At 43.3% G+C, this 22,819-nt stretch overlaps 1 protein-coding gene across 9 annotated transcripts in view; it reads right to left on the bottom strand.

Annotated features, from left to right (window-relative positions):
• The window catches only part of CDKL2 (cyclin dependent kinase like 2), a 207,751-nt gene that overhangs the window by 36,753 nt on the left and 148,179 nt on the right, over positions 1–22,819 (bottom strand). For all 9 annotated transcript variants that reach the window (XR_003856264.1, XM_029598291.1, XM_029598310.1 and 6 more), the window contains one exon: positions 19,291–19,379. Coding sequence is in view for 8 of the 9 variants with exons in the window: in XM_029598291.1 (XP_029454151.1) it covers positions 19,291–19,379 (89 nt within the window). In the remaining variant the exon portion in view is untranslated. The remainder of the gene's footprint in view (positions 1–19,290; positions 19,380–22,819) is intronic.

The raw sequence follows: 22,819 nt of genomic DNA, 5'->3' as shown, positions 1-22,819 counted from the left end.
TGGGGGGGTAAAATATCGTGATATATCGTTAAAATCGTTAAAACCCGCTAAAACCCACCCCCGACCCTTTAAATTAAATCCCCCACCCTCCCGAACCCCCCCCAAATGACTTAAATTACCTGGTGGTCCAGCGGCGGTCCGGAACGGCAGCGGTCCGGAACGGGCTCCTGCTACTGAATCTTGTTGTCTTCGGCCGGCGCCATTTTCCAAAATGGCGCCGAAAAATGGCGGCGGCCATAGACCAACAGGATTCGACGGCAGGAGGTCCTTCCGGACCCCCGCTGGACTTTTGGCAAGTCTTGTGGGGGTCAGGAGGCCCCCCCCAAGCTGGCCAAAAGTTCCTGGAGGTCCAGCGGGGGTCAGGGAGCGATTTCCCGCCGCGAATCGTTTTCCGTACGGAAAATGGCGCCGGCAGGAGATCGACTGCAGGAGGTCGTTCAGCGAGGGTTCCGGCACCTCCCTGACCCCCGCTGGACCTCCAGGAACTTTTGGCCAGCTTGGGGGGGGCCGGCCGAAGACAACAAGATTCAGTAGCAGGAGCCCGTTCCGGACCGCTGCCGTTCCGGACCCCCAGGTAATTTACGTCATTTGGGGGGGGGGGGTTCGGGAGGGTGGGGGATTGAAGGAGGTAGGATTTGGCAAGGAAATGTTTAAGTTATTTGGGGGGGGTGCGGGAGGGTGGGGGATTTAATTTAAAGGGTCGGGGATGGGTTTTAGCGGGTTTTAGTGTGCCGGCTCATGATTCTAACGATTTATAACGATAAATCGTTAGAATCTCTATTGTATTGTGTTCCATAACGGTTTAAGACGATATTAAAATTATCGGACGATAATTTTAATCGTCCTAAAACGATTCACATCCCTAATTAATAGTAAACATTCACATAATCCGTAAATCTTAACTTTCATACCGAAGTAGAGTAGTTCGGGATACTTTGGCGTATATGACACCGGGTGTAAGAGGGACAAGGGAAAGGGTAGAGAGAAGAAGTGGGGAGGAGAGGAAGAGCTGTTAGGACGAAAGGAGAGGAACAGGCTAAAATATAGAGTAAGGAGGGATCATGGATCCCAATTATGACCTGTTATGTTCTTTCTTTTATAATAATTATAATCTTTTCTTTTTATAATTATAAAATAGACTCGTGAGTGTACATTAAACTGTCATCCTTAAACGTATAATAAACGTCAGTGTTCACCATTAAGCGTCATTAAACAAGTATTAATCGTCTTTAAGCGTCTTTAATGATCGTCAGCATGGGGAAAAGCTAGGCTGAATAGCCATGTTTTGAGCTTTTTTTTTTGAAAGTCAGTGGGCATGGTTCTTGACGAAGGTCCGGGGGGAGAGCATTCCATTGAGGGGGACCGGCTGTCAATAGAGCGCGTTTCCTTAGAGAGGTCTTGGCTGGGGGGGAGTATAGAGTGCCTTTGTAGGCGCTTCTCACAGGTCTGGAGGAGGAATGGGACCGCAAAGGGATCTTGAAATCGAGAGGAGAAAGATTGTGAAGGGCTTTGTGGATTGTCATTAGGACTTTGTAGAGTATTCTGAATTTGATAGGTAGCCAATGGAGGTTCTGAAGGATAGGGGTAATGTGTTCTCTTATGTTGGTGTTGGTCAAGATCCTAGCGGCCGAGTTCTGTACCATCTGCAGGGGTCTGATGTGGTTGGCTGGTAGTCCGAGGAGGAGGGAGTTGCAATAGTCCATTTTTGAAAATTTGATGGATTGGAGTACTGTGCGGTAGTCTTGAAAGTGGAGGAGGGGTCTCAATTTTTTTAGGACTTGAAGTTTAAAGAAACATTCCTTAGTGGTATTGTTAACGAATTTTTTAAGGTTTAGGTGGTTGTCCAGGATGACACACAGGTCTCTCACTTGTTGGGAGAGACTTAATTGGGATGAAGGTAGGATGTTGGTTCATCCGTAGCTGTCGTCCTGGGAGACGATGAGGATCTCCGTCTTGTTGGTGTTTAGAACTAAATTAAGGCTGGTGAGAAGGTGGCTGATTGACTGAAGGCAGCTGTTCCAGAAGCTGAGGGTTTTGGTGAGGGACTCTGTGATCGGGATGAGTATTTGAACGTCGTCGGCGTAGATATAGGGGCGGATTTTAAGAGCCCTGCTCGCCTAAATCCGCCCAAATCCGGGCGGATTTAGGCGAGCAGGGCCCTGTGCACCGGTAAGCCTATTTTACATAGGCCTACCGGCGCGCGCAGAGCCCCGGGACTCGCGTAAGTCCCGGGGTTTTCGGAGGGGGCGTGTCGGGGGCGGGCCCGAACCGCGCGGCGTTTTCGGGGCGTGTCGGGAGCGTTCCGGGGGCGGGCCCGGGGGCATGGCTACGGCCCGGGGCGGCCCGGGGGCATGGCCGTGCCCTCCGGACCCGCCCCCAGATCACGTCCCAGTGCGCTAGCGGCCCGCTGACACGCGGGGATTTACTTCTCCCTCCGGGAGGCGTAAATCCCCCAACAAAGGTAAGGGGGGGTTTTAGACAGGGCCGGGCGGGTGGGTTAGGTAGGGGAAGGGAGGGGAAGGTGAGGGGAAGGCAAAAGAAAGTTCCCTCCGAGGCCGCTCCGATTTCGGAGCGGCCTCGGAGGGAACGGGGGTAGGCTGCGCGGCTTGGCGCGCGCCGGCTATACGAAATCGATAGTTTTGCGCGCGCCGATCCCGGATTTCAGCGGCTACGCGCTTATCTACTGAAATCCAGCGTACTTTTGTTTGCGCCTGGAGCGCCAACAAAAGTACGCCTATTCGCGGTTTTTGAAAATCTACCCCATAGTGAGTTAGCTTTAGGTTTGCAAGTAAGCTACAGAGCGGGAGGAGGTAGATGTTGAAAAGGGTTGGGGAAAGAGACAAACCTTGGGGGACACCAGAGTGGAGCTGACCGGGTGGGATTCTTTGCTGTTAATTCTGACCTTGAAAAACCTGTTGCTTAGGAAAGATTTAAACCAGCTGAGGGCCATTCCGGTGATGCCTATGTCTGCTAGGCGGTCAAGGAGTATTGAGTGGTTAACTGTGTCAAAGGCTGCCGATAAATCTAAAAGGGCGAGAAGAAACGGTTGTCTATTTTCTAGGCCCAGGAGGATGGTGTCTGTTAGTGAGATTAATAGGGATTCGGTGTTCAAAGATTTGCGGAAACCGAACTGGGAAGGGGCGAGGATCTTGTGTTCCTCAAGGTATTCTGTGAGTTGCTTGTTGACGATTTTTTCCAAGAGTTTGGCAATAAATGGTAAGTTGGCTATAGGGTGGACGTTTGCAGGATCAGCTGCCGATAGATTTGGTTTTTGTTAAAAGGGGTTTGAGAGTGGTGAGCTTTAGAGGGTCTGGTACTAGCCCTTGTGATAAGGAGCAATTTATGATTTCGGCAATGGGCTTAGCGATGGTTTTAGGGATGGAGATGAGTAGATTTGACGGGATCTGGTCTGATGGGTGAGAGGATGGTTTTGAGTTTCTTGAGGATGTTTTCTATCTCCAGAGATGATGTAGGCTCAAAAATTTCGAATCTTGAATCACAGAGGATTGATGAGGTGGGAAGTGGAGGGGACTGGCGATTGGTTGAGATCAGAGGGGTGATCAGATTGGTGATTTTTTTCTTGACGTAGGTAGCACGTTCTGCGGCTTTGCTTAGTGCTTGGTCATCCGGGATAGTAGGAGGAGACGGTTTAGTGAGAGCAGAGACGTATGAGAATAGGGCTTTGGAGTCAAAGATGAAGTGATGTATTTTTTTGGCGAAGAAATCTCTTTGTTCTGAGGATAGTGTTCCTGTAGCGATGCATGAGTGATTTGTACGCGGTCAGTGTCATAGTGGAGGGTTTTTTTCACCATCTGTGTTCTTTGCTTCTTAGTTCCTGCTTGAGGGTCTTCAATTCTGATGTGAACCAGGGTTTCCTGTTATCAGGGTTCCGGTGTATTGTTTTCGTAGTTATGGGGCAGGTTTGCTCTGCCACTTTGTTAGTAATGTTGAACCAAGAAGTAGTGGTTGCAGTTGCATCTGAGAGATCGAGCTGGGTTAGTTCTTTGGAGAGGTGGGAACTGAGTTTGTCCATGGTACATGGTTTCCTGATTTGAACTGTTGTTTTTGTGAGGGAGTGGGATGGGAGATCGGTGGTTTCATGAGTAGTAGAGATCATCCAGTGGTCAGACCAAGGAACAGGTAAGCATTTAGGTTTAGCGGCGATATTGAGGCCTTCCATTTAAGAACATTAAATCCAGAGTGTGTCCTGCTTTGTGGGTGGGACTATTGATGATTGTTTAAAGCCCATGTGACTAAGAGTGGAGAGTAGTAATTCGCAATTGGGGGATTGAGGGGTAGCGTCGACGTGTACGTTGAAGTCTCCCAGGATTATGGCTGGGGAATCGGTGTTGATATGTTTTGTGATGCTTTCGATAAGAGGGGAAGGGTCTGAATCTAGGAGCCCAGGGGGGGGGGGGGGGCGTAGATTAAGCATATTTGAAGGTGTTTGGACCTGAAGATGGTGAATTCAAGTTTAGAAGTTGAGTTAGTGATATGGAGGGCTAATCTTAGATCTTTCCTGGCCGCTAGAAGTAAGCCTCCACCCCTTTTTTTAAGTCTGGGAATTAAGAATATATCGTAAAGATGTATGGGCAGTTGGTGGGTTAAGGCTATGTCAGTGGGTTTCAGCCATGTTTCAGTGATTGCACATATGTCAGGATTGACGTCCAGTAGGTAATCGTTGATGATGTGGGTTTTTTTCGTGAGAGATTGGGCATTGAACAGGGTTAGAGTGAAAAGAGAGAGGCCAAGTAGTTGCGTAAGTGGAGAAGTCATAATGGGAATCAGCCTCTTCTGTTGTATGGTGAGAGAGGTGTTGGGTTTGATGCAGTTTCTGAAGTGATTACTGATAATGGGGATGGGGAAAGTATGCATCTTTGTATCGTGGCGATAAGTGGGTTGAGGCAGTGGGCCTGAGGATATCCTGTGAGCTGTGAGTAAAGTGGGGTACAGGTCTGTGCTGTGAGCGCTGGCAGGTGAGTTGTAAGCCTGAGCACTGAAGAATAGTACCGTTGCCAGAAAAATAGCTGCTAGTGGGATAGTGCCTGTTAACTCAGGTTGTAACTGGAGGTGCTCTACGGGGCTGCACAAAGGGGCGCACAAAGGGGCAGGCCCCTTTGGCGTGCACCTTCGGCGTGTGGCGCCTGGAGGAGGTGCTGGGGTTTAAAACCCCCTGGAGTCGCCTCCTGATTTGTTCTGGGGCTCCCTGCCCCTGATTGCATGTTAGTCTGGGAAGGGGCGAGTTGCGAGCCCTGGAGAGGACTGGTGCAGACTGCCTCGTGGCCAGCGGGGGAGACGTCGGAGGTAAGTGTAAAATTAAATGCAGGCCTTACCCCGGCTGCGCGGGCCCTGGCTCCCATCCCTGTCCGGGTCTTCCGTTCGATCGCGGGTCCATCGGGTCCTGGGCGCGCGGGGATAGTATGTTATTTCTGTGGAAGGACTGATAAGATTTCTGTTTTGTTCTGTTTTCCCAGTGTTTTTTTCTCCAGGAGGTGTTCTATGGCCCACTGTAATATATGCAGTGCTCCAGTAGCATCTTTACTGTTTGAATCCTAACAATTAGTGCTATTATAGTATGGTAGATTTGCTACACAGATTCTGAGTGTCTTTATGGCAGGATTTTGTATTACTTCACAGTGTGCCTGGGCAGTGGAAGCAGTTCTTGCTATCCATCCATTGTTGGGGAAATTTCTGTGGACACAGAATACATGTACAGAGCTCAAGGTGCAGGATGTGTATTGGGGTTTTGTCCCATCCTATTATAAACTCCAGACTTCATTCCCACACAGAATGGGTTAAATGATGCCATCAAATAATTTTAATGGTGGATTTACTGGGTGGCTAAAACTTCTGGGAGGGAGGGGGGTTACTGCACAGAAGACCCTTGTAATATTCCCATGTAGTGTCTGTCTAGCCAATTTAAAGCATATCTCCCCTGCCCATTTGACCTCCCTACCCCTTGCTCTTTCATCAAATTATGCCTATGGGACAGGGTAGTGTAGCGATGCTGCAGAAGGGCCATAAAATCTAGCTACCACTGGGTAGCTGCTCCATTATTTTTTTCTGCTACTAAATGTTATTTCCTATATTTCTATACTTTTTTGGAATATAAGGTATGTACTTTTTAAACATTTGAATGTTTTATGAATAATCAACAATAAACATAAACACTGCTGTTGATTTTAATATCTGTTTTCTTTAATTCATATTCCCCTTTTTCTTCAACTTAGAACAAATACAGTGTTACGAGACATTGTAATAGATCATCAAACCTATACAAGGTTAGCAAAAAACCATCAATAATTAGAATCAGTGAAAATCAACAAATCTTAATCAACAGCAACAGTATCCTTGCCCATCCTTCAAAATGTAAATCTTAAAAGACAACAACCCTTCTAGAATTGCATGGCAAGTTCAAAGAGTGCATTTTAGGACTCCATGACCTGCATGTATATGGTACAAATGCTCCAGGCATTGTGTCTTGAAGTAGCTCTAAGGGGGGTGGAAGAATAAGGATATGTAGGGTGGATTGTGTGTGTGGCTGGGTGGGTTAACTTGGGGTGCATCTGATGGGCTGTAATTAAGGGGAGACAATGTGAGTGGGATTGTGTATGTGTTTGGGGTGTGTGTTGTGAAGTATGTGTGGAACGGTGTGGGTGCCACACTCTTTTCCCCTTGCTCTCTCTACTCAGTGTTCTCTCCTCCCTCCTTCTCCTCTCTCATCCCCTACCACCCCTCTTCTCTCAGCTTTTGGCTACTATTTCTATTCTTCAGCTGCTGAGGCCTGGGCCCCCCACCAGCCACACTTCTTTCTCTCTCTACTGGCTCATTCCCCCTCATATTTCCTTGTATCTGCTGCATGTAGTCCTGCCTGCGATGTGTCACAAATGGACCAAACCAAAAACATTAGCACATTTTTATTTTATAAAAAAAACACACCAAAATACTCTTCATGCTATCCACTCTACGGTTATGAATTTCAAATCAACTTGATTGAATTAGTTGCTCCATTTATTTATTTATTTGTAATGTTTTTCTATACCGGTGTTTGGACCAGGGATCTTCACAACGGTTTACAATAATGCAATTATAAAAAGTATGGAAGTACATGTATAAACATAATAATAAAATACAATTTATGTGAAAAAGGATAAAACTAATTTAAATTCATATTACAAATTAAGATAATAAATAAAGCATCTAAAATAAATGAATGCGGTAATTCAAATGCTGTAGTATGGGCTCCCAATGATTGTATATGATATTCGGCCTCACTATTGTTTTCTGTTAACAAGACTATCTCCATTCTCCTCACTTCTGCCAGTCAGTCTTCATCTTCAAACAAAGAATCTCTTTCTTCAGAGTTCTAAAATAACTCTTCTACCTTCTAGAACAAGTTTTATCAGCCTCTCACACCCATGTAGTTCTTCTTTATTTTGTAATAATCCAAAAACAAAAACCCTAGGATCATCTTGGATGTGTACAGTCATCACAGAGGGAACCCAATAGCCAACAAAAACCCTCAATTATTAGGAGTGGAGTGGGGATGATAGCAAGCCTCGGATGGGATGGCCACCTAACCCTTTCTATCTCTCCCTCAACCCCAATAAAAGTCTTACTATGCTGAGTAACTGGCTATGAAATCTTAAAAAAGAAGAGAGAAGGGGGAAACTAAGATGCTGGCTTGAAAGAGGTCCATTATATGCTAGGGAGGTAAGGTTTCTAGATTAAATAAATGTGCTATATGGATCAGTTGGTCTTGGAACTAACAAGAGGGGGAGCCATTTTACAACTAATTCCTAATGTAATGCAGGATTTGGTGTGAGAAGGAATGGTGGTGGGGCCGCTTAGCAACAGTGATCATAATGTTCGTCAAATTTGATTGCACTATGTAAATCTACAGCTCTAGCTGATCAAGGCAACTAACACATGGAGTATAAAAGAGGATTGGACAAATTCCTGAAGGAAAATTTCTTAGTTAATAGCCAGAATTGGGAAATCCAACGCTTATCTCTGGCAGTGAAACAGATCAACAATTTGGGATTTACTGTGTATTTATGACCCAGACTGGCACTGGCAGAGGCAGGATGCTGAGCTCAATGCACCTTGGTCAGACCTATTATGGCTCATCTTATGTTCTTATCTGGTTCCTCATAGGTGGGGTTGCAGGTTTTAGCCTCAAATTCTATGCCTGCTCAATCTTAGACTTGTGGCTCAGCATCAGAGTTATCAGCTTTCCATCCCTGAAACCTGCTAGTTTGAGACAACCCACATCATTTTTGCCCTTCAATGAAAACTGAAGCAAAGAATTAATGTAGTTTTTCTGCTAGGGCCCTTCTTGTACCTCAGCAACCCTTTTCTCCTGTGGTCATCCAGAGGTCAATTTTTAAAGATGTATGTGGATAAAAAGCAGGTTACCAATGTTAATCAGATTTCTGAAAACTGCCTACCGCATCATGGCAAAAGGTTCATAAGCTATTCCACAAAGCACGCTCTTTGATCTACATTAAGAGGAGGCTTTTCTGGGGATATGTTTAGATCAAGGGAAGAAACGTATACAAGTAGATTTTATTTATTTTTTTCTCCCATCTTTCTGTACAAATGCTCAAAATCTTCCTGTGTACTTTTACAGCAAATTTCTAGCTGCAGAATAAAGTAGGTTCAAGTGACCACATATGGCAAGTTTTAAGGTGAAAGTGTTTGTGTACTCCACTTTGAGAACTGGTGCAAAGCAGCTGGTAAAAAGTAGCCATGGCCTTTGTCCCAATCTTGACTATTTGAAAACTACCCTTTAAACGAACATAAGAATATAAGATATGCCATACTGGGTCAGAGCAAGGTCCATGAAGCCCAGTACCCTGTTTCCAATAGTGGCCAATCCAAGTCACTAGAACCTGGCTAGTACTCAAACATTAAAAAGATCCCAAGCTATTAATGCTGGTAACAAGCAGTGGCTATTCCTTATTGATTAATAGCAGTTTATGGACTTTTACAGGAACTTATCCAAACCTTTTTTAAAACCCAGCTACACTAACTGCTTTAACCACATCCTCTGGCAATGAATTCCAGACTGTAACTGTGTGTTGAATGAAAAAACAATTTTCTCAGATTTGTTTTAAATGAGCTACTTGCTAACTTCATGGAGTGCCCCCTAGTCCTTCTGTTATCTGAAAGAGTAAATAACTGATTCACATTTACTCGTTCAAGTCCTTTCATGATTTTGTAGACCTCTATCATATCGCCCCTCAGCCATCTCTTCTCCAAGCTGAACAGCCTTAACCTCTTTAGCCTTTCCTCATAGGGGAGCCTTCCATGCCCTTTATCATTTTGGTTGCCCTTCTCTGTACTTTTTCCAGTGCAACCATATCTTTTTTGAGATGTGGTAACCACATTCAAAGTGTGGTCTCACCATGGAGCGATACAGAAGCATTATGATATACACCGTTTTATTCGCCATTTCCTTTCTAATAATTCTTAACATTCTGTTTGCTTTTTTGTCTGCCACGGTATACTAAGCTGATGATTTCAATATTTTATCCACTATGATGCCTAGATCTTTTTCCTGGGAGACAGCTCCTAGTATGGAACCTAATATTGTGTAACTACAACAAGGGCTATTTTTCCCTATATGCATCACCTTGCATGTGTTCACATTAAATTTCATCTGCCATTTGAATGCCCTGTCTTCCAGCCTCACAAGGTCCTCTTAAAATTTAAATCAAAGGATGAGCTGGGGGGGGGGGGGGGGAAGAGGGTTGAGAGGAAGGGAAAAACAAATACACACAAACTCTAAGCTTTTTCCTACCTTTTGGCTTTCTTTTATAAGAAACACATAAATTGTAAGCTTTTTCTACTTTTTAGCTTTCTTTATGTAAGAAAATACACCCCCCCCCCCCCACATACACACACACAACACACACACACACACACACACTAAAGAATAGTGTTTTTACCTCTTCACAAAACTTTTAAGTTCTAAAATTTCCCAAAGCAATACTTACCAATTCTCTTCAGCCACCAGCATGATAATCCTGTCTCCTCAGTGCTCCCAGTCCAACTAATTCCCTTACAGGCTTCTTGTTTTATATTCTTGAAAAAGTATTTATTGTTAGATTACATTCAGGTACTGAAGGTATTTCTCTGTCCCCAAAAGGCTCATAATCTAAGGCTTAGAGCCATCAAGCCGTGATTTTTTTTTTCACAGGAGAGATCCCACTATCGTGGGGCGGGGGTGCTGTAATAGTGGGGCCCCTCCCCAGAAAAAAGATTGCAGCTCTATGGTGAGCTCTTTTGTCTCACAACCAAACCTCCCCAGGACAAAAGAATGAGATGAGTGGCCCTTTAGGTACAATGGCAGACCCTATCTCAAGGGACCGCCATTGCCTTAAAAAGCCAGCGGCTTCAGAACTTGGCTGCTGAAAAATAAAGGTTGAGTGAGGATTAAGGCTCCATGAAAAAAAGTTAAAACCCCACCCCTAACCCTCCAAAGTTTAACATTAAAGTCATTGGGGGTTCAGGGGTACCCCACCCCAATAGATGCCTAAACTTGATGGTGTATATTGTCCCACTACCCATCCAAAGGTGTGAATTAAAATCATTGGGGGTTCAGGGCCACCCCACCCCCACAAACTTTTGAAAATAGTTGAAGGTCCCTCGTTGGGGCCAGGGCACCATCTAGTGCCCTGCCTGGTCAATGCCATTTTTCAAAATGGTGCCAACCTGTCCTTGCCCCTATCACATGACTGAGGCAAGGTCTGATGTTAAACTTTGGAGGTGGATGGGGGTAGGGAGGTCATTGCCATGTGTGATTTTTAATCTTTTTTTTTCATGGAGGAGTTGGGGCCACCTTGACTGGTGGCCCCAGGTTCAGCTGGGGCCAACCCTGACCCTCACTCTGCTTTTATTTTTCAACTGCAAATCTTGGGGGGGGGGGGGGGGGGGATTAGTTCCAGGCCATTTAAATGAAATAAGTGAGCCTCTAGTCCCGCATTACAATCACAACAATCACAATTGCTACAAGATGAGTTTTATTGGTAGAGGAAATGGAGAAGGTTACAATCTCTGGGGCTCCCACGTCACATTTACCACTTTTTGTAAAGGTGTTGTTAGTTTATTGCGGCTGACCACTTTCTCAGTCGGCTGTGATAAAATATTAACATCTAATTGTCTATTAAAGACCTTCTTTGCATGCATTAGCATTATTCATGCATGCAAATCACATGCAAAGAAAATCATTGTAATAGGGAAGACAACCTGGGTGGGTCCATGCATAATATTGCGCAATATCGCCTCGATAGTGCTCTATCAGCAAAATACACTGTTTAACATGTGTTACAGCATTACCATGGCTTAATGCATCACCCAGTAAGTTTGTACCTAAGGCAATGGAAGATGAAGTGATTTTGTCAAGGTCATAACGAGCAGCAGTGCTCATACTCTTGCCTATATTTCTCATTACCTTCTATTTTTAAAGGATGCCTTTCTGATTTTAATAGCATCTTTCACAGCACCTTTTAGACATGTTGGCAGTTGTTTAGTCTTCTTTCAACCTTTTCTAATTTGTGAAACACATTTTATCTGGGTATTTAAGATGGCATTTGAAAACAATCACTACAAGATGAGTTTTATTGGTAGAGGAAATGGAGAAGGTTACAATCTCTGGGTTATATAACAATTTTCAAGAGGTGTCCTCAACTGACTCAGGTAACGAATGCACTGTCACTTTCTTGGCAGAGGGCCTTGAGCTCTGCCCCTGCAGAACAGGCTTTACAAGGTTGCTTCAAGAGACTAAGACAGCTGATGAGTAATATGGCTCTGCGGGAGTTGTATTTTAAATTCTTGCATAGAGCTTACGTCTCCCCGGCTACTGATCAACTCTCCCACATGCCGGAAATGTGGTGGGGGCCCCGGGATCTTTTGTGTATGTATTTTTGGATGTGCCTCAGGATATGAATATTTTGGCAATGCATTACCATCTTTCTTGGGAAATGTCTGGGTCAAATCATCCCTCTCAAATCTGAGGCTGTCTTGTTTGATGATATTGCTTCATTGCCAGTGAGAGATAAGGGAGTAAATGTTTTATCTGTAAAGCTTTCCTTTTGGGGGAAAAAGACAATATTGTCATCTTGGATGGTGCCTATGGTGCCCTCATACTGGCATTGACATAATTTGCTTCATAGCGCCATGAGGATAGATAGTGCTTCTATATTTAGACACCAACAAATCTTTTTGGCTATTTGAAGCGGATACATACAAAGCCTACCTGGACACTCCCTGTAGCCTGGCTCTTAAATATTAACACTACATCCATACATCTAGGTGGGTAGAGTTTTCATGTGGAAGTTTGGAAGTAACTCACTCTTGTATGCTGATTATGGGAATTTATGCGTGGGGGAAGATTAGTGGGCAAGGCTTGGGGTGGGTACGGGCGAGTAGTGGGGGTTGGGGGCTGTAAGAGTAGATTGGGGCAAAGTTAAGGGTCTACTGCTTGATAGTTCTATCAGGTTTCTGCTGAAATGGATAGGGCTAGAGGGGAGAAACTGAAACTGAACTTGAAAACGGAAATGTAGTTAAAACAGAAAAGTCTGTTCCTGTATTAGAACAGTATGCCTGGTGTGAATACCAGGCATTGTACCCTTGGCATTGTTTGTACTTTATTGCTTTCAATAAACAGATTTAAACATAAAACAAATCTCTACACCTCATTCCTTTATGGGTAGAAATACCTTGTGTGTTTGGGAAGAGAATAGTGATAGGAGTATTCTATCGACCACCTGGCTAAAATGGTGAGATGGACAGTGAAATGCTAAGAGAAATTAGGTAAGCTAATCAAACTGGTAGTGCAGTAATAATGGGAGATTTCAATTACCCCAATATTGACTGAGTAAGTGAAACATCAGGGCATGCTAGAGAGATAAAGTTCCTGGATGGAATAAAAGACAGTTTTATGGAGCAATTGGTTCAGGAACCGACGAGAGAGGGAACTATTTTAGATCTAATTCTCAGTGGGGCACAGGATTTGGTGAGCGAGGTAACGGGTGGGGCTGCTTGGAAATAGTGATCATAATATGATCAAATTTGAATTAATGACTGGAAGGGGGACAGTATGTAAATCCACAGCTCTAGCGCTAAACTCTCAAAAAGGAAACTTTGATAAAATTAGAAAAATAGTTAGAAAAAACTGAAAGGTGCAACTACAAAGGTAAAAAGTGTGGAAAAGGCATGGACATTGTTAAAAAATACCATCCTAGAAGCACAGACCAGTTGTATTCCATGCATTAAGAAAGGTGGAAGGAAGGCAAACCGATTACTGCATAGTTAAAAGGTGAGGTGAAAGAGGCTATTTTAGCCAAAAGATCTTCATTCAAAAATTGGAAGAAGGATCCTTCAGAAGAAAATAGGATAAAGCATAATCATTGGCAAGTTAAATGTAAGACATTGATAAGACAGGCTAAGAGAAAATTTGAAAAGAAGTTGGCCATAGAGGCAAAAACTCACAATAAAATCTTTTTAAAATAGATTCAAATCAGAAAGCCTGTGAGGGAGTTTGTTGGACTGTTGAATGATCAAGGGGTTAATGGGGTACTTAGAGAAGATAAGGCCATCATGGAAAGATTAAACAATATCTTTACTTCAGTGTTTACTGAAGAGGATGTTGGGGAGATACCCATTTTGGAGAAGGTTTTCATGGGTGATGATTCAGATCAACTGAGCCAAATCACAGTGAACCTGGAAGATGTGGTAGGTCTGATTGACAAACTGAAGAGTAGTAAATCACCTGGACCAGATGGTATACACCCCAGGGTTCTGAAGGAACTAAAAAAATGAAATTTCAGAACTATTAGTAAAAATATGTAACCTATTATTAAAATCATCTGATGTACCTGAAGATTGGATGATGGCCAATGTAATCCCTATATTTAAAAAAGGATCCAGGGGTGATCCAGGAAACTATAGACTGATGAGCCTGACTTCAGTGCTGGGAAAAATCATGGAAACTGTTATAAAGAATAAAATCACAAAGCATTTAGATAGATATGGTTTGATGGGACAAAGCCAACATGAATTTACCTAAGGGAAGTCTTGCCTCACAAATCTCCTACATTTTTATTTAAGGGTGAATAAACATGTGGACAAAGGTGAATCAGTAGATGTGGTGTATTTGGATTTTTAGAAAGTGTTCGACAAAGTCCCGCATGAGAGGCTTCTAAGAAACTAAAAGGTCATGGGATAGGAAACGATATCCTTTTGTGGATTACAAGCTGGTTAAAAGACAGGAAACATAGTAGGATTAGATGGTCTGTTTTTACAGTGGAAAAAGGTAAACAATGGAGTGCCTCAGGGATCTGTACTTGGACAGGTGCTTTTTATATATTTATAAATGATCTGGAAAGGAGTACGATGAGTGAGGTGATCACATTTGCGGATGACACCAAATTATGCAGAGTAGTTAAATCTCAAGCAGATTGTGATGAATTGCAGGAGTGCCTTGCGAGACTGGAAGACTGGACTTCCAAATAGCAGATGAAATTTAACGTGGACAAGTGCAAAGTGATGCATATATGGAAAAATAACCCTTGTTGTGTTACACAATGTTAGGTTCCATCTTAGGAGTTACCACCCAGGAAAGAGATCTAGGCATCTTAGTGAATAATGTGGCGATTAAAAAAGCAAACAGAATGTTAGGAATTATTAGGAATGGAATGGAAAATAAAATGGAAAATGTCATATTGCCTCTATATCGCTCCATGGTGAGACCGCACCTTGAATACTGTGTGCATTTCTGGTCGCCACATCTCAAAAAAGATATAGCTGCACTGGAGAAAATGCAGAGAAGGGTGACCAAACTAAGTGACATGGAATGGCTGCCTTATGAGGAAAGGCTAAAGAAGTTAGGGCTGTTCAGTTTGGAGAAGAGACGACTGAAGGGGGATATGATAGAAGACTACAAAATCATGAAACAACGTGAACAAGTTAATGTAAATCGGTTAATTACTCTCTCAGATAATAGAAGGACCAGGGGGCACTCCATGAAGTTAGCAAGTAGCTCATTTAAAACAAATCGAAGAAAATTCTTTTTCACTCAGCGCATAATTAAGCTCTGGAACTCATTGCCAGAGGATGTGGTTGCAGAGTTATTGTAACTGGGTTTTAAAAAGGTATGGATAAGTTCCTAGAGGATAAATCCATAAACTGCTATGACAGTAATTAATAAGCAATAGTAGCTTGTGATCTATCTAATGTTTGGGTACTTGCCAGGTACTTGTGACTTGGATTGGCCACTGTTGGAAACAGGATGCTGGGCTTGATGGACCCTTGGTCTGACCCAGTATGGCATATCTTAATTTCTTATGTTCTCTCCCAATGACATGGATTTACTGGTTTACACACTGATATTATCATAACTTGATTATTGCAATTCAGTTTTGGTAGGACTCCCTCAAGGGCAATTCCAGAGGCTTCAAATGATTCAGAATACCGCTCCCTGTCTTCTTGTTGGGGCGTAGGATAAAGACCATGTAAGCCCCATTCTTAAGAATCTACACTGGCCTCCTGTAAAGTTCAGGTCCTAATTTAAACTACTGACTCTAGACTTTAATGTTTTGCATAATTTGGGACCAGACTATTTGAAAACTAAATTAAGCCGCTCCCATAATTTGTGATTGTTGCATTCCTATCTGTGCAGTTTACTGAGAATTGCTGCTCCTATAGACATAACAAGAGAGAGTACATGGAAACAAGTCTTCTCCCTAGTGCGCCCCACTCTTTGAAATGCTCTTCTTCTTGATTTGCATCTCAAGAAAGACCTGCTCTGTTTTTGAAAGGCTTCAAAGTCCTTTTTTGTAGCTGCCTTTGGAAGAGGTTAGACAATAGTATTATTGGATTTAGACCCCTTATTTGTATTTTACAATTTTCATTAGAGATTTTTAATTATTATTTTGATTATTTAAAATATATTTTTAATCATGTTACTCTAAGCGCTATTGTAATTTACTGATTATTTTATAATTGATGTAATTGCTTTTGTATTATTAGTTTGTTGTTCTCCACTCCGAGCTCTTTTAGAAAGGGTGGAATCTAAATACAAAAATGGATAAATAAATACATTTTATAGGGCACGCAGGTAATCCAGGTTTTGAGGCAGTTCATTTTTGGGCAGCCTTTTCTTTAATCTTCTTTGGTGCTTTAAGGGTAGGTGACTAGGTGGCCCTCTTGAAGAATAACATGGGAGAGTGGCTTACACCTCTGTGATAGAGTCATGAATGATAAATCTTTAAGACTATTAATCAAAAATACAAAATGAAGCAGTAGGGAAAGGGTAAATGAGTTGACCTTGCACTGGCTAGAAGCTGTGTGATGTGCTTTATGAATAACCTGGGGATTCTACCTGTGGGTAAATCCCTTCTACATAAGGCACATACCTGGGCCTGTAAGGCATGCAAAGCATTTGCAGTGACTGAGCAACGAAGCAGTATCCTGATGTTCAAGGACTTCCTGAAATTGAAAGGCAAATATTTGGCGCTTGCCACTTCTTGTCCCAGGTAGATGCTTGCTGACATGCCATTGCACCACTAAGCTAAACATCGCTGAGCTAACAGAGTTTTAGTTATGGATGAGCTTACAAAGGCAGATTTTTAAAGCCCTCCTTGCGTAAATCCCGGCCTTCACGTGCGTGGCCGGGCCTTCTGCGCGCCGGGCGAATCCTCAAAGAGGACGCCCTCAAGTGCTGGGCCTCTTGGAAGGGGCGGGCCGAAGGGCGGGTTTTGGGTGGGGAGGGGCCGGGGAGGGGCCGGGGCGGTCTGGGACAGCGCCATTGTTCGCTCTGCCAGCGCGCACAAATTACTTCAGGTCGGGCCCTGAAGTAACTTGGAAAAAAAAAAGGTAAAAACATTTTTAAATGGGTTTTTAGAGGGTGGGGAGGAGAGGGGAAGGGAGATTAGGGTAGGGGGTAGGAAAGTTCCCTCCCAGTCCGCTCATAAATTTGGAGCAGACTGGGAGGCAACTGGGGAAGGCTCCGATGCGTCATCGCGCGAATATAGCAGAAATGTACTCCCTCCCCTTGCGCGCGCTGACGCCAATTTTATAACATGCGCGCGCCGGCGCTCACGTTATAAAATCGCTGTCCATGTGTGCACACGCACATGGACGCGCATGCATAGTTTTGAAAAATCTACCCCCAATGTTCACAGACCCTAAATCAGCTGTTATGCAATACTTACCTGGCTCTTCTGTAGTAAGGCACACCCTATGTATGGTTAATTTATTGTATTCATACGCACTGCCCATAATGTGCTATGGCAATAATAAATAATAAGTGACAGTAGAATACCATGGGACATGAATAGCTGTATCAATCTTTAATGGTTAAAAGAACTTGATTAGTTTGTAGCCACTAATGAAAAAAAAAAAAATTAACTGTTACAGCTTAGTACATTTGTTACCAGGTTATAGGCCTGGTTTATTCAGGGCATTCTCCCATTCTGTGCCCCATGATAAGAAATATTGGGAAATCAAATCCTGTGGGTAAATCATTCTAAACAAATGATAATTAATATTCAGCTTAAATTTAGTGGTTGATAACAATGGAAACAATTGCTGGAGCACTGACCTGGCTTGTTTGCAGCTCTAGATATTAACTAGCACAGACTGCTTGTAAATAGCAAATTCCTTTGAGTTACTGATTAAATGGATTTCTGTTATTTTATACTGGTACTGTCACTGCCCGGGGCCTACGTCTTTCATTATTGCTGCCTTGGGAAAGTGGTGACTGGAGGAAATCACCCTCTGCTTGCTCCATGAACACTTAAATTCAAAGACATGCTCTGACTATTTTCTGGTGCTTCCTCACTCCAGGCAGAATATTGCAGTACTGGGGAGTTTTCACACTGCCACACAGTTTTCAGTCCAGGGAAAGCAAAAGTATTTCTTCAGGTGATTAATTCACTAGAACAGTGGTGGGCAATTCCAGGGCTCAAGGGCCACAAACCAATCAGACTTTCAGGATATCCCTAATGAAGGTGCAATAAAATAGATCTGCATACAACTGAGGCAAGTGCATGCAAATCTCTCTCATGCATATTCATTAGGGATATCCTGAAAACATGACTGTTTGCAGCGCTCAAGGAACAGAATGTCCCGCCTCTGCATTAGAAAAACCTGAATCAATCAATCAATCCCTCCAGTTGGCCATTTGGGAATTTTTGGGTGCTTAAATTATCTAAAATAATGAATGATGCCTTCAGAGAAGTGGTTCTCGACCGAGTCCCTGGGAGTAACCTAGTTAGTCTGGTTTTCATGCTATCAATAACAATGTGCAAAAGATATATCTCCATCCAATAATGTGGGTCTTAGGATTTATAGGCTGGATTTTAAAACCCCGGCGTGCGTAAAACCTGGGGTTTACGCGTGTGACCGGGCCTTATGTGCACCGGGCCAATTTTCAAACTGGCCCGGCCAGGTACGTAAACCCCAGGATGCGTGTAAGTGCCAGGACCTCAAAAGGGGGGCAGTCTAGGGGGTGGAGCGGGGTGGCCTGGGACAGCGCCATTCCTCACTGTCCCGGAGCCTCGCACACCAGCTAGCATGCGCAAGTTACTTCAGGTTGGGCCCTGAAGTAACTTGCAAAATAAAAGGTACAAAAATTTAAAAATGGGTTTTAGAGGGTGGGAAGGAGAGGGGAAGGGGAAGGGAGGTTAGGGTAGGGGGTAGGAAAGTTCCCTCCCAGTCCGCTCCTAAATCGGAGCGGACTGGGAAAGGCCCAGATGCGTCACCACGCAAATGTTGCCAAAATCGACACCCCTCCCCCCCCACGCGTGCTGCCGCCAACTTTATAAGATGGGCGCACCAGCGCGCGCATGTTATAAAATTGTGCGTCCATGTGCGCGTGCCGGGTAGCGTTCGCACATGGACACGCGTGCGTATTTTTTAAAAATCTAGCCTTATGTGTGCAATTATATTTCATGCGTAAGGTGCTTCCAAGGACTGGGTTAAGAACCACTGACATGAAGCATGGTAGCTAACAACCTATTAATTTATTTGGCTATCAACTTAAAAGGCATTCTGTCCATGGAAGGCAAAAAATGAGAGAGAATACGAATGGAAGAAAGGAACGGTCTTTTGGGGTGGTTGAAATGTCTGCACAGAATGGTGTGGGAAATAAAACACAGGCAGTCTGCCATTCCCCCCACCTAGACCTTTCGTTCCCATGACAAGTTTGGACTACCTCCCTATAATCTATGAAACAATTATTTTATATCATAAAATGTGTACAGTTCTATTCATCTACTATACCTTTCAGAAAATCCATCTTTGTTAAAGAAGTCATGTTGCAATAGTTCAGCACAGGATGGTCTTTTGTCCGGATCAATTTGTAAACATTTCTGTAAAGACCAAACAAACTTTTGGGTAGTCATGTTAAGAGGAACATAGGACACAGGCCAGGACTGATGCTTTTACATGAAATTAGACTGACACCAAACAGAAGCACAGGGAATATAGGGCTATGGCTTGTTTGCTGCTTTAATTCTCCTGTTTTGCCAGCAAATCAAGATATCTTCCAGCATTGTCAGTCATGCCTTTGAGGTTCACTGCAATAGCTTACACAAACCTCTTGAGCAGTGGTTCCCAGCCCATTCCTGAAGGCACACCAAAACCAGTCTAACCTTCTGCATAGCCGCAATGCATATGGATGAGATAGATTTGCATACACTGGGTCTCCAGTGCTTGCAAAATCTCTCTCTTTCACATTCATTGTGAATATTCTGTCTCCAGGACTGGGTTGGGAAGCGTTGCTCTAGACTGACAGTGACCACTGAAATCCTATGTCATTGTGAACAGATCTGGTTTCCAGGATGATCCAAATTATGTAAATTAACCAAGTACTAGAGTCACAGTAAGTAGATAAATCTCATGTATGTCTACTGTGGAGGCTCAGAAATTCAAGTCTACTTGCAGCCCAATAGGACTGCAGCTGGTCCTCATTCTACTCTGTCTTTACTGTACTCAGAATGCCCGAGTTTTGCTCTGCCACTGTGGGACTCTGCCTATACAAAACCAGGGTGTTATAGGAGTGCAGTCATTACTTGTTTTCCTAGCCTTGAATGGAAGAGAAGGAGAGCGAGAGAGAGGGGAGAAACTGGAGAGAAAGTGAAAGGGATGCTGGAGAGAGGAGAGAATGAATATGCCATGGTCCTACTGAGAACTAAAGGGAAATGGTTAAACAGTGAAAAACCAGTAGGAGCAGCAATAATCCATCCAGCCTTGGTTCTAGTCCCAATGCATTTCTTATGTCACAATTCACAAGCTCTCCACTCTCCCTGTGGCCCCAGAAAGTACTCACCAAGTTTTAAAACAGAAATGCTCTAACCTCCACATAAAGTTTGGATGAGTTAGGTCCAGCCATTCAAACATTATGGGGGTGGAGAAGAGAGAGACACACACACATATACAAAGACAGAAACCACAGCACACAGAGACATCAGCATGATCTGATAAGTCTCTGGCTACATAGGACTGAAATGTGACTTTTTTTGTTGTTTTGTAGTCTTGGCAGATTGTAACACATTTTACTGGACCGCCATAGAAATAAACTATAGATGTTCTCATAGAAACATGATGGCAGAAAAAAACTGTATGGCCCATCCAGTCTGCCCATCTGCCCAATTAATTAAGCATTATAATTCCCATCACTTCATAAGAACATAAAAACATAAGAACATGCCATACTGGGTCAGACCAAGGGTCCATCAAGCCCAGCATCCTGTTTCCAACAGTGGCCAATCCAGGCCATAAGAACCTGGCAAGTACCCAAAAACTAAGTCTATTCCATGTTACCGTTGCTAGTAATAGCGGTGGTTATTATCTAAGTCAACTTAATTAATAGCAGGTAATGGACTTCTCCTCCAAGAACTTATCCAATCCTTTTTTAAACACAGCAATACTAACTGCACTAACCACATCTTCTGGCAACAAATTCCAGAGTTTAATTGTGCGTTGAGTGAAAAAGAACTTTCTCCGATTAGTTTTAAATGTGCCTCATGCTAACTTCATGGAGTGCCCCCTAGTCTTTCTATTATCCGAAAGAGTAAAAAACCGATTCACATCTACCTGTTCTAGACCTCTCATGATTTTAAACACCTCTATCATATCCCCCCCTCAGCCGTCTCTTCTCCAAGCTGAAAAGTCCTAACCTCTTAGTCTTTCCTCATAGGGGAGCTGTTCCATTCCCTTTATCATTTGGTCGCCCTTCTCTGTACCTTCTTCATCGCAATTATATCTTTTTTGAGATGCGGCGACCAGAATTGTACACAGTATTCAAGGTGCAGTCTCACCATGGAGCGATGCAGAGGCATTATGACATTTTCTGTTTTATTCACCATTCCCTTTCTAATAATTCCCAACATTCTGTTTGCTTTTTTGACTGCCGCAGCACACTGTACCGGTGATTTCAATGTGTTATCCACTATGACGCCTAGATCTCTTTCTTGGGTAGTAACACCTAATATGGAACTTAACATTGTGTAACTATAGCATGGGTTATTTTTCCCTATATGCATCACCTTGCACTTGTCCACATTAAATTTCATCTGCCATTTTGATGCCCAATTTTCCAGCCTCACAAGGTCTTCCTGCAATTTATCACAGTCTGCTTGTGATTTAACTACTCTGAACAATTTTGTATCATTTGTAAATTTGATTACCTCACTTGTCGTATTTCTTTCCAGATCATTTATAAATATATTGTAAAGTAAGGGTCCCAATACAGATCCCTGAGGCACTTCCTTAAAGATCCCCTTTATTTATCCCCTGATTTCTTGAATTCAGATACCATTTTTTGTCTCTACCACCTTTACTAGGAGGCTGTTCCACTCATCTTCCATCCTCTCTGTAAAGAAATATTTCTTAAGATTACTCCTGAGTCTACCCCCTTTCAACCTCATCTTGTGATCCCTCATTCTAGAGCTTACATTCCATTGAAAGGGGCTCACTTCCAGTGCATGGAAACCTTTGAGATATTTGAATGTCTCTAACAGATCTCTCCTATCTTGCCTTTCCCCCATGGAGTACATGCCTAGATCTTTAAGTCTATCCCCATATGCTTTAGAACAAAGACCACTGACCATTTTAGCAGCCACCCTCTGGACCGACTCCATCCTGTTTATATTCTTTTCAAGGTGAGGTTTCTAGAATTGTACTTAGCATTCCAAATGAAGACCTACCAAAGACCTATACAGGGGCAGTATCACCTCCCTTTCCCTGCTGACCATTCCTCTCCCAATGCAGCCAAGCATCTTTCCGGCTTTTACAGTATTGAGTTTTGGAGACCACGTTCATTCTTCCTTAAAGTATCCTCTGAAGATGAGACCATGGTGTGGAAAGCTCAGAGTTTTAGAGAATTCTTCGGTTGGTGTAATAAAAGGAGTGAGAGGCTGTGAAAACTCCAGTAGGTGCCAGGATTGATATGGTACTAGAACTTGGGGGAGATTGTTTTAAATTTGCCTGCAGTGGTGCAAAAATCTGTGAGTATTTTTTACCCAATTTTACACTAATTTTCAAAGCAAAAGTAGGTGCATACTTTCCCTTTCAAAAAAATCTACCTACGCACCTGCTAATTTGTGTGGCTAGTTTTGCCTAGAAAAATTAGGTGCAGACTTCTGAAAATTCAAAAGCAAGTGTGCAGGTGCAAACAACTCCTTGCCCCCGGGAACTCTTCAACTGCAGTTAAATGGATGCACCCAGAGGCCTTTCCCCTCACATACAGGCCGTAACAGTAAGGACGCGTAAGAAAGAGTGCGGCAGTGCCGGGCGCACCCTCGTTTGC

Source organism: Rhinatrema bivittatum, chromosome 1 (genome assembly GCF_901001135.1).
Source record: "Rhinatrema bivittatum chromosome 1, aRhiBiv1.1, whole genome shotgun sequence".
NCBI lineage: Eukaryota > Metazoa > Chordata > Amphibia > Gymnophiona > Rhinatrematidae > Rhinatrema > Rhinatrema bivittatum.
Note: the sequence above shows the minus strand (reverse complement) of the source record. Positions and strands in the feature narration are given on the sequence as shown.